This window comes from Plecotus auritus, assembly GCF_963455305.1.
Source record: "Plecotus auritus genome assembly, chromosome: 2".
In the NCBI taxonomy this organism is placed as follows: Eukaryota; Metazoa; Chordata; class Mammalia; order Chiroptera; family Vespertilionidae; genus Plecotus; species Plecotus auritus.
The window spans coordinates 75,292,767-75,309,848 of NC_137771.1; the positions used below are offsets into that span (position 1 = coordinate 75,292,767).

At 44.3% G+C, this 17,082-nt stretch overlaps 1 protein-coding gene across 2 annotated transcripts; it reads right to left on the bottom strand.

Moving 5' to 3' along the window:
* Positions 1–5,799: 5,799 nt before the first annotated feature.
* F3 (coagulation factor III, tissue factor) lies at positions 5,800–16,546 on the bottom strand. 2 transcript variants are annotated; one of them, XR_013959910.1, is made up of 7 exons: positions 16,232–16,546; positions 15,015–15,126; positions 10,888–11,078; positions 8,841–9,019; positions 8,125–8,284; positions 7,193–7,440; positions 5,800–6,800 (listed from the first exon to the last, which is right to left on the bottom strand). XR_013959910.1 is itself a non-coding variant. In XM_080655670.1 (6 exons), exons 1-6 carry the CDS (start codon positions 16,335–16,337, stop codon positions 6,664–6,666), a joined length of 885 nt encoding a protein of 294 aa, XP_080511796.1. In that variant the 5' UTR covers positions 16,338–16,545; the 3' UTR covers positions 5,800–6,663. The 2 variants fall into 2 exon arrangements, 1 of the variants encoding a protein (XP_080511796.1); XM_080655670.1 differs by lacking the exon at positions 7,193–7,440 and having other exon boundaries at positions 16,232–16,545.
* Positions 16,547–17,082: the final 536 nt, after the last annotated feature.

Sequence of the window (17,082 nt, forward strand, 5' to 3'; positions counted from 1 at the left end):
TAAAAACATAATTTACATATTTTCAAAGAATTACTCTGATTGCAGTAAGGAAAATAGACTGCAAGGGACCAAATGAAGACATAGGGAAGCCAGCTAGGATGCTATTGCAATAATCCAGTAGGAGATGAGAGTAGCTTGACTGAGAATGGCAGAGAAGGAGGTGACCTTTGGAACTGGGATCTATTTTAAAGGTAGAGCTGACAGGATTTGCTGATGGGCTGAATGTGGCATGGAGAAGAAAAGAGGTCAATGATGACACCAAGGGTGCTAGCCTGAGCCAATGCTGGTAACCTTTCTTGAAATGGGAAACATTAGGGGAGAAACAGGTTTTGGGGTTGGGAGAAATACATTCTCTTCAGTCATTTTAAAATTGAGATGCTTGCCCAGCCATGTGACTCAGTGGTTGAGTGACGACCTATGAACCAGGAGGTCACAGTTTGATTCCCAGTCAAGGCACAGGCTTGGGCTCAATCTCCAGTAGGAGGCGTGCAGGAGGCAGTCAAGCAATGATTCTCTCTCATCATTTATGTTTCTCTCTCTCCCTCTCTCTCTGAAATCAATATATATATATATATATATATATATATATATATATATATATATATATAAAATAAAATAAAACCGAGATGCCTGTTAGACATTCTCATAAAGTGTGTAAACAATGGGATCTACAGTGTAAGCCTGGAGTGTAGGGAAGAGGCGGGGGCTGAGACATTTGGGAGTCATCAGCATAGAGATGGTATGGACAGGTGGCATGACAGAGCTGGGTGACAGAGCTGGGCTGGGATATATCACCTGGAGAGGGATTATTGATAGAGAATAGGTTAGTGCACTAAGGTAATCCAACATTCAGAGTTAGAAAGAAGAGGATGGTATCCAAGGAGTAGGGGGTGAGAAGAAAACCCAGACGAGGGCTTTTACAGGTCAAAGGAAGATAATTTTTTAAAGAGGGAAAATAACATGGTATGTTGTGTTCTGTAGGAATGACCCAATAGAAAAGAAGAACCTGATGATGCTGGAAAGGGAATAACTTCCATGTAAAGTCTTTGAGTAGTTGAGAATGGAATGTTACTTTACAACATAAGCTCTTTATATTATAAGCTGACATTACTAGTATAGGCACCTTTTCCCTCTATGTTTATTGTCCATGGCCAATGCTTACACAGCATCAGTTAGGGTGCTTTGGATTGCAAGTCAGAAAGGTCAAGAAAACCTGAATCAAGCTTGAGTAAACAATTATTGGCTTTTATCCTGTGAAAAGTCCATGGGTAGTGATAACCTCAGGCAGGGCTTGATCCAGCAGTTTGGTGACTTAGTTTCTTTCAATCACTCTGCATTGGTCTCCAGTGCGCCAGCTCTAGTTAAGGCTGCTCTCTTTATGGTCTCAAGATAACTGCCAGCAGCTCTTGGGGCTACGTTTTTTCATTATGTTCATCAAGAAAGAGACTATTCCAATATTCCCAGACAAAGCCCGGAGAGTCACACTTCCTAGATGAGGTTAGGTCATGTGCCAACCCCTAAGCCAATTTCCACAGCCTTGAGAAAGGAACGTGCTGAATGCAAAGCCAGAGTCATCTAGACATCCGGCTGAAAAGCATGGGCTATGGGAAAAAATAATCTCCACTGTATACATCTGAATGAGGGTCGTGTCATAACAGTAATAAACCTCCTCAAGCAACCTCTGGAGAATAATAACACATGCTAAATGTGCATATTCTAAGAAGGGTAAAAATTGCATTTAGGAATGAGTTTATTTACTATTAGATGGATAGAGATCATTGTTCTTTTGTTTATTCAAGACAGGTACTTAGATTGTAAGCCATCAGCTATAACTAAGGTAAAACGTCTTTGGATTCCACAAGTATTAGTTTCTTATATGTAAGTCAAAATTGGTCAATAATTTAAGATGGTAAAAAAAAATCTCTGTTCAAAACATGAAAGTTTAGTTTGGTAACAATTAGATCTATGGGATCCTTCAAGGGCTGGGGTAAGTAATGCAGCAGGATTTGGCCCACAGGATGGCGGTGGTTTCTGGGTACCAACTAGCAACTGATAGTACGGTGTAGATTTCAGCAGGCCCTGCTTCCTCTCAGCGATAAGCAGAGGTGTAGTAACCTGAGACAGGTAACATTTGCAGCATTGACGCTTCCCGTCCATTGCAGTGCGGCCTCATTCGGGCCTGTAATGGATTCCTTCCCTATGAACAGCCAGACACCTCTCATTACTACCCAGACCTGCTTTCACTCTGCCAGAACTTTCTTTAGCGGGACCATTAAAATTCCTTAGATTGTGAGGCCTCAGAATTGCATAACGCTGTACTGATTCCTGGCAGGGAAAGCGCAGTCTGATGGAAAAGCCAAGTCAGACTCCGGCTCTGGGAGCTTGTTCTACCCCCGGGGAAGTGCTGAGCTCTTTGTCCCAGGTAGCCCCACATGAGCAAGAATTCAAGATAATGGCCAAAGCACACTTCTTTCAGGACACGTCCCATCCAACTTCTCTGCTATTGATTCTGCTGCAAATGTACCCCCTCTTTTTTTGGCACAACACACACCCCTCCCCACCCTGCCCAAGGGTGTAAGATTCATCCTCTCCAGCATTAACACAAACTGAGTATGGCAAACCAACCAACAAAACCAGCTCGATTGAACAACCACTGGCCTGTTTCCCTTAATTTCTCCAAAATGTCTACCTTTTTTTTTTTTTCCTTTTGGGCTACCATTTTTAGGGAACCTCAAAGAAAGGTTTGTTTTGCCCATTCTTCCTTAGAACATATGATATCAAACATATCATGTTTAGAGTTTTGTTGCCAACTCTTAGTTCTTTAGAGCAAAGGAACAAAACAGAGTTAAAATTTATGAATGGTTGGACAGTGAACGCAGTCTTTGCTTATTTCAATGCTTGCTCAGTGTCTCCATGTGGGACCACGTCCAGGTAGGTGTGCCATCTGGATGCTTTTCCTAGACTCCGCTGGCCCGGCCTTCCCCGGCAGGAGGCAAATGTCATTGTGGCCCGAGTAGGTGCCAGGGACCTCTTCTTCATCTCTGGTTAGAATCCTCTTTCAATAGAGTTGAGAGAGCAAGACTGTTCTGCTATGTTTTATTTGTATTTGAATGGAGGACTCACTGTCTCTTCATTCTAGATGGCGGTGATGACCCCGACTCCACAATGACTAAGAGCCCATTGGCATGGCCACCCTCAAGGAGCAGTAAACATGAGCCTGACCCAGTCCTGCCCACAGAGAGCTTTTAGTTAATTCTAGAGACTCCACTCTACTTCTCTCTCTCCCTATCTTACATAGTCTTTTTATCCAGTTTTCTTTCAAGACAATAATCCAAAGAACTTTTTCCCCTTTCTCTTCTCCAACCTTCATCTGCAACTCAAACTAATGCATATGGCAACAAATCTCGCCCGCTAAGTCTGCAGCAGATTATCTGAGTTCTCCTTCCCTGTAACACTATACGTCCCTGCCCATTGTTGCGTGACTTGTGGAGCCTGTGGGCAGTGTTGTCAGGTGTAGTCATGTGTCCTGCTTGGGCCCGTGTCATGGGAGCTGAAGTGGCAGTGGGCCAGTCTGGAGCACAAGTTTTTAGAGGCGGCTTAAAACTTGAAGACATGGTTGCCTGTTTCTACCAGCTTTTTTGCCTTTCCTCTGCCTTGATCCAAATATAGCCTACACTTTAGTTTGGGTCTTAGAATGACAAGACATTAAGAGGAGCTGCAGCTGGCCACTGTGGCTCAGTGGTTGAGCATCGACCTATGAACCAGAAGGTCTTGGTACGATTCCTGGTCAAGGCTCAATCCTCAGTAGAGGGTGTGCAGGAGGCAGTCGATCAATGATTCTCTCTCATCATTGATGTTTCTAGCTCTCTCTCCCTCATCCTTGCTCTCTGAAATAATATATATACATATATGTGTGTGTGTGTGTGTATATATATATATATATATATATATATATATATCCTATCTAATAAAGAGGTAATATACAAATTGACCGTCACTCCAACACACAAGATGGCCACCCCCATGTGAACACAAGATAGCCAGCAGGGGAGGGCAATTGTGGATGATCAGGCCAGCAGGGGAGGGAAGTTGGGGGTACCGGGCCTGCAGGGGAGGGCAGTTGGGGGTGACCAGGCTGGCAGGGGAGGGCAGTTAGGGACAATTGGGCCAGCAGGGGAGGGCAGTTAGGGGCAATCAGGCCGGCAGGGGAGCAGTTAGGCATTGATCAGGCTGGCAGGGGAGTGGTTAGGGGATGATCAGGCTGGCAGGCAGAAGCAGTTAGGGGCAATCAGGCAGGCAGGCAAGCAAGCGGTTGGGAGCTAGCAGTCCTGGATTGTGAGATGTCTGACTGCCCGTTTAGGCCCAATCCTGTGGACATCCCTCGAGGGGTCCCAGATTGGAGAGTGTGCAGGCTGGGCTGAGGGACATGCCCCGCCTCCATGCACGAATTTTGTGCAACGGGCCTCAAATATATATATATATATATATATATTTAAAAAAATTTTTTAAAGAAGAGCTGCAGCCCTGGCCAGTGTGGCTCAGTTGGTTGAAGCATCATCCTATGCACTGAAGGGCAACAAATTCGATTCCCGGTCAGGGCACATGCCTAGGTTTTGGGTTCGATCCTCGGTCCAGGAGAGTATGGGAGGCAACCAATCAATGTTTCTTTCTCATTGATGTTTCTCTTTCTCTCTCACTCTCTTTTCCTCTCTCTCTAAAGTTAATAAAAACATATCCTTGGGGAGGATTAAAAAAAAAAAAGAAGAGCTGCAGTTAACCCACAGCCACCAAACTGATGTGAGAAATAAAAATAATATAAAAAATAATGTTTTCATAATCCATTGAGAATTTTAGGACCCTTTGTTTCTGCAGTCGAGACAATACAAAAACCAAATCAAAAACAATAAATGGACCTAAATAGACAGTTTTTGAAAGAGGACATACAGAAGGCCAAGAGACATATGAAAACATGCTCAAAGTCACTAATCATCTGGGAGATGCAAATCAAAACAACAATGAGGTACCATCTCACACCTGTCAGAATGACTATCATCAACAAATCAACAAACTACAAGTGCTGGCGAGGATGTGGAGAAAAAGGAACCCTCTTGCATTGCTGGTAGGACTGCAGACTGTTGCAGCCACTGTGGAAAAACAGTATGGTGTTTCCTCAAAAAATTAAAAATGGAACTTCTATTTGACTCAGTAATCCCACTTCTAGGAATATATCCCAAGAAAACAGAAACACCAATCAGAAAGGATATATGCACTCCTATGCTCATAGCAGCACAATTTACAATAGCTAAGATTTGGAAACAGCCTAAGTGCCCATCAGCAGACGAGTGGATCAGAAAACTATGGTACATCTACACAATTCTTACTACACTGCTGTAAAAAAGAAGGAATTATTACCATTTGCAACAGCATGGATGGACCTGGAGAGCATTATACCAAGCGAGCCAGTCAGAGAAAGATAAATATCACATGATCTCATTTGTGGAATAGAATGAACAACATAAACTGATGAACAAAAATAGAACCAGAGACATAGAAGCATTGAGCAGATGGTCCAACCTATGAGGGAAGGCGGGGGCTCAGGGGGTAAGAGATCAACCAAAGGACTTGTATGTATGCATATAAGCATAACCAATGGACACAGACACTAGGGGGGTGAGGGCATGTGTTGGGGGGTGGGAGAGGCTGGGGAGAGGTCAATGGGGGAAAAAGGAGACTCATGTAATACTTAAACAATAAAGAATAAAAAAAAATAGTAAATGGAAGATATAATAAATGAAATAGTCACAATTCCCAGTCACCTTTATTTATATAAAACTATATTAAATAAATTATCTCAATATATACAAACAGAATATTACCTCTATAAATAGAAAATCCCCATATATAAAACCTTTAAAAAATTATACAAATATACACAATGTTGACCATATAAACTTGAAGTACCTTAAATCATAAACTTTAGTTTGTTTGTATAGTAGTCTTATAAAAATATAGCTAGCTGTCAAGTGTTTAATCAATAGCATTTAAGTCAGTTAAAGTGCTAAACTGTAATGCATATGCCCAAAGTTGTCAGGCTTGGTCAGGCAAAGTAGAAGCCTTCTGCATTTAACACATGCATATGTTTTGCCAACTGTTTTGAACCTCCAAAAGAACTCTTAAGAAAAAAACAAACATCTAAACTCCACATTTTAAAAGGACAGACACATGTTAGAAAAGTCCACCCAATTTCCATTTTACTCTCCCACATAGTTTGAAGTCAGCGCGTTGAAAGTACTCCAAAAGTCCACCCAGGACGTTTTAAGGCATTTGTTCATTTGTTTTTGCTTAGATGGCCTGGTTTCGTCTTGAGTGTAGAAAATACAGTCTAAAGCATGATATGTGCAAAAGGTGCCATAGTGTTAAAAAATAAATTTAAAAAACTTGGAATTGGCCGTACCATTCATTACATTCCAAAGTGACTAGTGCTGGTCTCAAAACCAGAATGCTAATCATGAGAACAGTCAGATAAAGAACTTTCTTTGGGCCCAAGGGTCTCCATGCTCCAAAATATTCATTTTTGTTTCCATATATTCCATTCTTTTAAAAGTTCTCTGTCACAGTGCAGTATAAACTCTGCAGAAGTTGGCAGCTCCAATGTCACGTGCTTTATGCAACACTGAGCGGGGAGCTCTCCTTGCCACGTCGCCTTGTCTTGGCCTTCCTGCACTTGTACAGACACAGGGACAGGGTGATGATGAAGATGATGGCCACGAACACCACTGCTCCGATGATGAAGAACATGTCTGAAAAATAGAAGTTACCAAGTCAATGTGTAGAGAGAGCTTGAATCCCATCTATCAGTGGACAGAACTGAGGGCTTAACTCCAAATTACACCATCCTGCTTTTGCGTAATTTGAAATTTCTTTACTCTACTCTTTCCACCACAACGCATTTTGGTTAGGAAAGAATTTGTCAAACCCTAGACGTTGTAGGGCAATTGACAAAGGCCAAAAGCTTTAAGTAGGCCATTTAGTAAACTGGATAATGTTCATAGTCTAGAGAAGGTACATATAGATTGAAGTAAGAACCACTGTTAGAAACAATTGGCTAAAAATAGTGCATAATGCTGAGTTTGGTGGCAATGATTACAGTAGAAGATGAACTATCAGTGCAAAGAGACACAAAAAGGGCTACCAGAATTCAGCTGAGAAAGATGATAACTGGCTGGGCAATGAGAAGGCTTCCGGGTGGAGGTGGCGATTACAATGGTTCTCAAAGGATGCATTTCAGCAGATACAGAAGAGACCTGGGAAGCAGCGATCGGGATGTGCACCAAGACATAGGCAGCGGAACTCGAGTTGGCTTTAGGAAGATGGATGTGAGGGCTGTGGGTACGATGGCCCAGAGGGTGCAGGACCAGAGAGAAGGAGAGTCCTTTCCTTCTGTCAGTGTCAATAAATGGAGGAGAATTTATTTTAAAGTGTTTTTAAATTTTAAAATCTCTTCTTAGCAAGGAGCTAGGTCATCATTACTACCTTTTGACTTTTAATCCCTGGAAGTACTCAGAGCACTTTCTTTACAAAGCCTGGAGAGAGACTTCACGTACGTACATGTCTACACACCTACACACCTACAGCAATTCCAGTTAGAAGCCTCTCCTCACCATGTGTGGGCCCCGTGTGTGCACATGCATGGACACACGTACCTGGGTATATGTGACAGACTGAATCCCTTCCCTTCATGGGTTAGACTTTACAGCCCACTGTGGGTGCTCACAGATGGTCCAGATGCTGTCCCCAAACCCCAAAGATTAGAATTTAAGTATGAAAACATGCCCAGAGAAATCTGTGATTGATACTAAACCCCAAACACGGACTATGTGCCGAGCACTCAGCAGAGAGCTTAGCACGTGTTAGGCGCTCAAGAAAATACTCGCTACTATAAGAAACAACAGAGAAACATTTCTAACTGCCTAAAATTATGAGTAACTTCCAAATAAAACACAAAACCAAGAAAAACCAAGACGGTTTCTCTCTGAACAAAGGACATCCTGGTTCTGCGGGTGGAGCTGGTCCTCTGGAGGGCACCTGTGCCTTCCAAGGCGCCCGCTGGGCAGAGACACTCACCTTTGAACACGCCTTTCTCGTGGCTGGTGCACTCAATGGGGCTTTCTGGACTCTTCTGGTTAGTTTTTCGTGATGCAATCACGGCTTGAACATTGAAACAGTAGTTTTGCCCTTTATCCACCTCAATCAAAAACTCATTAGTGTTTGTCTTGACCATTTTCTGTTAAAAGATAAAGAGTTCTTAATTCATCTGGGCTTCAAGTGAGTTCTTTTACCTTTACCAGGTCACTGCGGAAGCAAAAGCCTACGTGGACACATCTGACATATACGGGACTAGAAGTGACTTGGCTAAATATTCCTCGTGCTAACTGCTGAGGGTGCTTTTTCCAAGACTAGAGATATCCAACTTAGCCCCTGTAGGAGATGTTTGCAGTAAAGGAAAGGAAGGATGATGTATTAATTGTTGAATGGAAAACAAATTTTGTCTCTGTGATCCTCAACAGAGAAAGAAATGTGAGACCTGACAGGAACTTTAGAGATGATCTGGTGCAGCCTCTTGGCTGAGGAACGTGGGTATCCAAGGGGGCCTTGCCCAAAGTCACAAGGTCACTCAAAGTCACGGGTAGAACCAGGACAGCAAGCACCCCTGTCACCCCACCACACTGCCCTCTCAACCACCCCATTCTGCTACTTTTGAATTGGGGCAGAAGTGGGTTGTAAAATCAAGGGCCCACGATTTACAGCAAATCATAAAAACCAGTGAAAAAAATCCTCACCTTTCCTGTACTTGAAGCTTTCCAATAGTAAAGTGTGTAACTTAAGTCCTCGCCAAAGACATCCCTGAGGCTCAGGAATGTGCCATTCATTCTGACTAAGGTCCTTGTATCCTGTACCGTCACATTCAGTTTTGTTCCAATTTGTTCAAAACTCTGAATTGTTGGCCGTCCGAGGTTTGCTAAAAAGGAAATAAACTTCGTTGGAACCAAAGAATTCTCTAAAAATAGAATCCCATTTTAGTTATCATAGTTAATACCCTGGACATCCCTCATAAAACACCTGCTTAGAACCCGTTCCCTAGCAGTAGTGAGCCAAGTGGCATTAAGCTGAACCCCAAGACCTGCTATAGAAGCGCTACCCATCGGATGTATAACCGGAGCCACCGATGTCAAGTTACATTTCCTTGTAATCACATTAGAAAATGTGAAAAGGAACAGGTGAAATGAATTCCAGTAATACATTTTATTTAACCCATTATAGTGAAAATATTATCATTTCAACAGGTAATCAATCTAAAACTTTTGGAGATATTTTTCAAAATCTAGTGTGTATTTTTACCCTTATAGCATTTGCCACATTTCTAGGGCTCAATAGCCATACATCGTTAGAGGCTACTGTATTAAACAACACAGTTGCACAAGATTCCATATTTTAGGTAAAATAAATGAGGGGCTGTGGGAAAGCTCAGGAGATGTCCTGGCACCTCAAGGAACCAGTGTTAAGTCTTGGGACTCTGGAGGGCTCAATGATCCCAGGTGCTTTGGTTGAATAACAATAAAATCAATCCCAATAATTTAACACAAATTATGTGCAGGCACATGCAAAATAAATATGCAAACTATATTTTATCTTGTACCAAAAAGGGATTTGAAGTGGCTTACAAAAAAACTCAAGAACTATAACAGAAAACCAAGTGGGTGCCATCAATGGAAGGAGGACAATTAGTGCCCCGGGGCAGTTACCAGAGGGGGCATGGATGTGGTGTCTAATGCCCAGCTGGATGCCATGACAGACACACAAGCGAAAGACAGGTTCTGGCAAACAGGGGCTCAGGAAAGGCAGCCAGATTCACCTGGGCTAAGGCTACTTCTATTTCGACCCTCTAAATAGATACCAGAGGAAAAAGGTTGGTTGCCTGTCCCTCTGCCCCTTCTCACCATTCCCGCCTCCAGAAACTCTCCTCTCTCACTGGGTGGTCAGAGGGGTAGATAGAAAAGCACCGATAGCATGACCCTTTCATTTTAACCTTTCATTCTAGGTCTTCCTCAAAGACCTTTGAAGATTTAAAGACCTTAAAAGACCTTAAAAGATTTCACCCTTCCCAGTGTGTTATAGGTTTATTTAAAATACCTAGTGGAGAGCCACAGTCAGGCCAAAAAATGTAATCTACTTGGCAGGGATCCTGTGCATTCCCCTGGGAGATACTAAGGTCCGCTTACTAGGGCAAAGGCGGGGGAGGAAAGCACGCTGCACTTTCAAAACCTGCACAAAGCAGGCAGGCTGGGAGCGGCTGGGCCAGCACCCGGCACAGCACGGGGCTCAACCTTGGCCAGATGAGGTCAGCAAGCCTGACTCTAGATCAGAAGGAAACTGGACTTTCCCTGAGCAGTTGTGACTGTGAAAAACTGTAAATTGGACTTCTGGTCTGATGATGGGATGGAAATGCTGTGTGTGTGTGTGTGTGTGTGTGTGTGTGTGTGTATGTATGTAAATAAAATTTCCAGAATATATATGGAGAAACACTGAAACCCCAGTCCTGGTGGATGTCCTAGTCCCCCAGGTCCCATCCGGCCTGTTACTGGCACGGTCTGGGGATAGGCTGGTGGAGAAAGTTACTTGATGACACTGTTATCAACTCCAAAGTTCACGCTCTGGGCACCTCCTACCACACTGGAATGAGTGAAGAGGGCTGGGGCACTTTCTGGTTCCTGAGAAAAAAGATGTGGTTCTGAAGAAATCTTGTTTTGTCTACTGGCCCCTAAGGGTCATGAGCTCACAAAAAGACTCAGGAGCTTATAAAAAGGAGAATGAAACGGATCTACTTACTCTCTAAGTAAGGAATGAACTCCGGGGAGTTTGTGTACTTGGGTTCCCCAGTGTAACCGGTGGCATTTGCCGGCGTGGAAAGGACCCGTGCTGAGTACGTCTGCTTCACGTCTTTCACAATCTCATCAGTGAGGTCACACTCTGTGTCTGTGATGGAGTAGCATTTGCTTTTCCAATTTCCTAACCTATGGCTAAAGGAAGGAAGAGAAATGGAACATTAGGATTTGTATCCAACAAGACAGATGGCTTTCTGGCTGTGGTGCTGTTACAATAATAGCATCCACAACCACTGGTGAGCAGGCACTCCCATGCTAAGCATTTTAGATGCACTGGAGTCCTCACAGTAACCTGGGGTGTCTCTGTAATCATCTCTCTTTTCATAATAAGGTAACTGAAGCAAAATGAGATTAGGTGACCAGCTCAGTCACACAACTGACCTAACTTTAAGCCAGACAACAGTGTTTGGGGTCTGTGCTCTTAACCATTTTGTTAAATATCTTTCTTAGAATGTACACGATTTTTTATTAAGGCCCGATTATTTATTACTTAGTATATTGTACTACATTCTATTTATTATAAACATTCTATATTGTAGACATTCTTTGTAGAATATAGTCAATGTAGTAATAATGGAATCTATATAATATATTCTACACATTACATTCTATCACGACAATTGTTGGTGTGGTTATTTAATATTTACTGTACTAGGCCCTTTACACATTACTTCATTTGATATGATTCTTCCAAGAAGGTATTGGATCTTTTTTTACATACAAGGATACTGACGCTCGATACGCTAAGTAATTTGTACAAGGTCATGTAACTAATGAGGTGAGAACTGTGTCTGTTCATCTCATTCTGCTACATGCCTCTCTCACTTTTAAAAGATGTGAATACTTCCCAATGAAGACCACAGAATAACAATAGTATCTCTCTCACAAAGCCTGAAAGACTAAGAGGCTAAAAGATCTTCCTTCATTGAAGAGGAAATTTAAAGAACTTGTATAAATATAAAATTATTTTAAAGGACCCAAACAATCCATAGATAAATGTCACTGCGACTTGATCCACACACTTCTGTCCTCTCTAAATTGACAGTCACAATGCTCTTCCCTTCTCTTCAGCATCATCCACTGCCTCAGCCCCGTCCGTCATTTAGGGTCCTGTTCCAGTCCCATTTTCCCCGGGAATCTCCAGATCTCCTTGCTCAGATCGGATCTCTCCCCCCCACCACCCCGTTCCCCAGCACTGATATTTTCACTAAGGCACTTCATGTTGAACACAGTTTGCATGGGACCAGGGGTCCATGCCCTTGTGTTTGCTGTCAAGCAGCAAGGCTGTGAGGCTTATACACAGCAGGCCTTGCTCAGTATTAGATCGTTTGCATTTACAGGTTGAATGAGGGGGAAAACAAACTGGATTCAATTGTCCAAATCCATGCCCATGAGCCATAAACAGGTATTTTTCAAAAATCGGAACTAAATAACACTCTCTGTCCTAAAATTCACAAACTAACGTTTATACAGAAAGATTTTGATTTCTTAGATTTCTCTAATTTTCTGTGATAGAAGTAGAGAGGCTGTTTTAATTCTGGAGTGAAAAAGGTGAAGGAAAACATGATGATTCTTCTTCATCCTATGGCAAACATGTTGTTCAGATTAGAGAAAGACTGCTGGGCTCCGAGTCTGCAATCCATCTGACAGATCCGTATTTAGATTCTCCCAGCTCACCCATAGGAATTACAGTACTCGATATCACTGAAACTAGTGAAATGGGTAAAGTTGTGTAAACAAGTAATAAAGGGGCAATTCTGTAGTAAGCTCTTCTGAGCACTGTTACCAGCACTAACACTTTAAAAGCCTTCGAGGATCCTCTAAGTATTCATTGCAAAATCTCCTGACTTGGAAATAATAAAAGTCCTGCCTCAATTACTAAAAAATTCCAACGGAATCAAGACTCATAATAAAAGCCCTGCCTCAATTACTAAAAAATTCCAACAGAATCAAGACTCATCAATGTAGGAACAGGTTGTTTTCTAGAAACTTTGGAAGTTCCGTTTTAGAATTTAAACATTCCCATGGAATTAGTCTTACAGGTGATGTTTCAGTGCTTGAGCCAATAGTACTTTGCAACCATCACTGAAACTATTCCCAAATGGGAAAAATACAGTTGGAGCTCCAAGTAGGGGCTGCAGGCCCAGCAGGGGTGCCCCGTGGCTGGGGACAGGCCAGTGGTAGGTACAAAGGAGCAGCAGGTGGAGAGGAGTAGCAGGTGGAGATGCTGCCTTTAGAGAAGGAAAACTGGAGGGAAGGCGGCCCACTGAGGAGATGGAGCCTCACAGAAAAACCTGAGGAATAAGGAGAAATTCAAGTTTTGGCACCAACCCCTCTTCCTCCTCCCAGCTGTGGGGGAGCTCACATCGGCTGTGGCAGACCTGACAAAAAAGGTGGTGGTGGTAGAATACTGGGCAGACGTTGGTTCCAGACCCAGCTGGGCACTTACCATCAAGGCACTTATGAATTAATCCCTCATCTTCCTAGGGCAATGGTTTCCTTTTCTATAAAATGACTGCTGTGGTCCTGTTCATCAGGAATCCCATTTATCTCACAGAAGAGTGAGGTCTGCAGCAGGGTGGAGGAACTGCATGCAGGTCCTCTAGCACATGGGTGAGAGTATGAGGAGATCTGGGCTCCGCAAGAACCCCGTGTCCGTGGGCACCCCCAACCAGCATCTCTGCACTAGGATGTTTGCACACAGTTCACTTGAATAGCAGCCCTGGGAAGTCCAAGAACTGAGAGCTAACAAAGGTTTATATTTAAAAACCAGGGAAACCATAAATATGTTTCCACATGCTCACTAGACATAAGACTGAATATATTTAGGAGGTAAGCATTCCTCCTAAAATGTTATTTTCAATCTCTGGAAGAAAATTATCTACCAAAGTTGTGACCCACAGGTTGAGAACCGCTAGCAGGGTCGCCTAAGACCATCGGAAAACACAGATATTTACATTACGATTTATAACAGTAGCAAAATTACAGTTATGAAGTAGCAATGAAAATAATTAAGGTTGGGGGTCACCACAACATGAGGAACTGTATTAAAGGGTCGCGGCATTAGAAAGGTTGAGAACCACTGCTCTATCTACACATTAATTTGTGCGTGTGCGCGCGCGCGCGCGCACACACACACACACACACACACATTCTCTTCTCTGTTTGGCAACAGTCATCATGAAGTTCATTTTGTAAAACAAGAACATCTACCTAAAAGACTGCCTCCATATGTAGGAGTGGCATTCCTAATGCTATAAAAAGGCTTGACAAGCTAAACAATACAAAACAAAAAGCAAAACACCTTAATTTTAGCCAGTGATACTTTTGTGCCTTTATACAATGTGTCAAAATAATTTCCACAGCTGCTCTCCTCTAATTAATAAGATCTCTACCAAGCCTCCTAGAACCTTTCAGAAATGAGAAACTTACAAGAATATAGAGAAAACCATCAAGGAAGACATGTCAACATTTAGACTAAATATACTGAATTACGGGCTCTTAGGGAGAACTGTCAATCAGACGAGCCTGACAGCTGAGCATGCAGGCAGAGGAGTATTTCTTTCCGTCGTGGTGAGTCACGAAATCGACCTCCTCTGTTAGCACGTATGCAACTGAAGTGTAAATCATGAGTCCAAGGATGAACGCATCAAATATTGCTTCAGGGTAATGTATGTATCCAAACTCCTGCCCACCTCTTCCCTGACACGTTAGAGCAGGCTTACAGTCTAGACAGCATTGAAAAAGACGCGTGTGCTTAGGTGAGATTAGGTATCCAACCAGAATCATATCATCAGTGACAACAAGGCTTACTCAAGAAGATTCACCTCTCCACAGCTTCTATTCCACTTAGGAATTTTCTCATCACCTCCAAAAGCAATTAAAATGTTTTATCAGTTTAAGGGCTGGAAATGTTGCAGGCTTAGCAGAGTATGGCAAATTAACATGTCATATATCCAATAATCTCAACCATCAATCAGCTTTAAAGACATTTAAAGTAGAACCATCAAAACAGCACAGGGAAGGAGAAACCTCTAAAGCCGTATTTTTCTCTTTTTGTATCTAACTTACCTTATCTGAACAGTGTAGACATGATTGATGGGTTTTGGTTCCCACTCCAAAATTGTCTTGAAATTCGTTGATTTCCAAGTTAAATTATATGCTACTAACACACCTGTAGTGCCTTTAAACAAGAGGAATAGCTATTATTGCATGAACTTCTCAGCACATGATTTCACGTTGAAGGTATAAAACACCTTACCCACTAAACATCACCATAAACCTCACAATAATATTTTTTCAACGATGAAAGCTTCATTACTGAATTATCCAGAGGAAAAAACATTAAATTTTTCCCAAACCCAGAATTTCCTCATGGTAGGCTCTTCCTTGTAATGTAAGGAAACAGGCAAGGATCTTGAAATTATTGTTTGAAATCATTCATGTGGGACTCCCTGTGACACCCTGACCCGGAAGCACAGCCCAGGAGTCATCAGGGCCCTAGGGGGTCCATGACCCAGCTGCAGGAGCCTAGGACTCTAAGGTTGAACTCTGGCAGGGAAGGCCAGCTAGGAAGGGTCTTCCATAAGTTATGGAAAAGGGCAAATCCCACATGTGTGAGAGCAGTTAGGGCTGCATCTAATGAAAAAGCCAAATCTTGATCCTTTTCACTTTTACCTAAAATGTCTCTATCCTGAAACTTCAGTAGACACCTAGGCAGATGTTGGGCCTGTCACACCAGAGGATGTACACTGGTTAGGATCCTTTGTTATTAAGGTCTGCGTTGCCAGTTCTGACTGGGCAGGTCAGTCACTGCCCTGCCTTGCACAGGCATATTGAAGCATGGACAATGTAATGACTGCTTCAATCCAAGCGACATTCTGCAACAGGATTGCCTCTAACTCAATCTAAACTAGGACGATCAAGACAACACCGAGGGCCGCTCTTTAAGTGCACACGTAAGGATAATATCCAAACCACTGCACGCTGACCCGTGCAGGTGCGGACCCAAGTATCACCTTCAAGGTCACTGGGAAGCTCTTTCCTTAAATTAAAGCTGGAGCCACAACTTCACTTACGCAACTACTCATCTCCCAGTAAGCATCTCTAGTAGATGCAGGCGGGGGTCCCAGGCACCAACCGCCTACCCTCCAACTCGCGCCCAGGTTGGTTCAAACGCGGGTGGGTGAGCGTGGCTGAGTTGGGCAGGACGAGCCCGTTGTCAGCCAGGACTGATCCCCGCTTCGGGCAGAGCGCCCCAGGAATTCAGGGAGGCGGGTGCCACTCACCTGAGGCTCCGGCCACCTGGACAAGGACCCAGCCGAGGAGGAGTGTCCTAGAGACAGCGGCCTCGGGGCAGGTCAGCCGGGGTCCGGTGGGAGACGCCATGTCCATGAGCTGGTGGCGAGGTCGGGAGGATTCGTTGCGCCCCGAAGGCTGGAAAGTTTGGGCTGAAAGCGCCCTTGGGGAAAGAGCGGGAAGGGATGCGGAGAGCCGAGTCTGGAGAAGCGGGCGCCGCGCGCGCTATTAAAGGGCCGCGCGGACGCCCGCGCCTCCGCGATCCCGGCGCCCGCCCTGCCGACTCCCCGCCCCCGCCCGTCGTCGCCAGCAGTCGCGGTGGGCGGCCCCACGAATCCACACCCCTGCCCCGCCTCCTCCGCTAGGAAACTCCAGGACCCTGAAAGGAGTGATTCACCCGTGATTCAACCGCGCCGCCGAGCTCCGAGTGGCCCTCGGTCGCTGGAGGCTCCAGGTGCCGGGGGGAACCAGGTCTCCCGCCCCCCCTCTCCCCCAGGTCCCCTGACCCTCAGCCCCCTGACCCCAGGCCACCGGGGCGGCGTCTCCGCCGTCCAGCCCGAGCGGACAGCAGGTCTGTGGGGGGGGAGAAAGAGCAGGAGGGTTGGAAAGAGTTCTCGGCATGGAGGAGGGGCTTCTTCCTCCCACTCGGTGACAGCGTGTGGTCCGGGCTGGGGGAGCGGCAGCATTGACCAAGTTTAATAGCAAGTACCAGCTCCTGGCACCCGCTCAGCTCCCACATCAAAGGGCATTTCCCCCGCACTTTGCCCACGTTGGGGCTGGGCCTGGGAATCTGTAGCCCAGTAACTGCATGGCGATGAGCAGGGAGGCCCTCTCCCTGCTG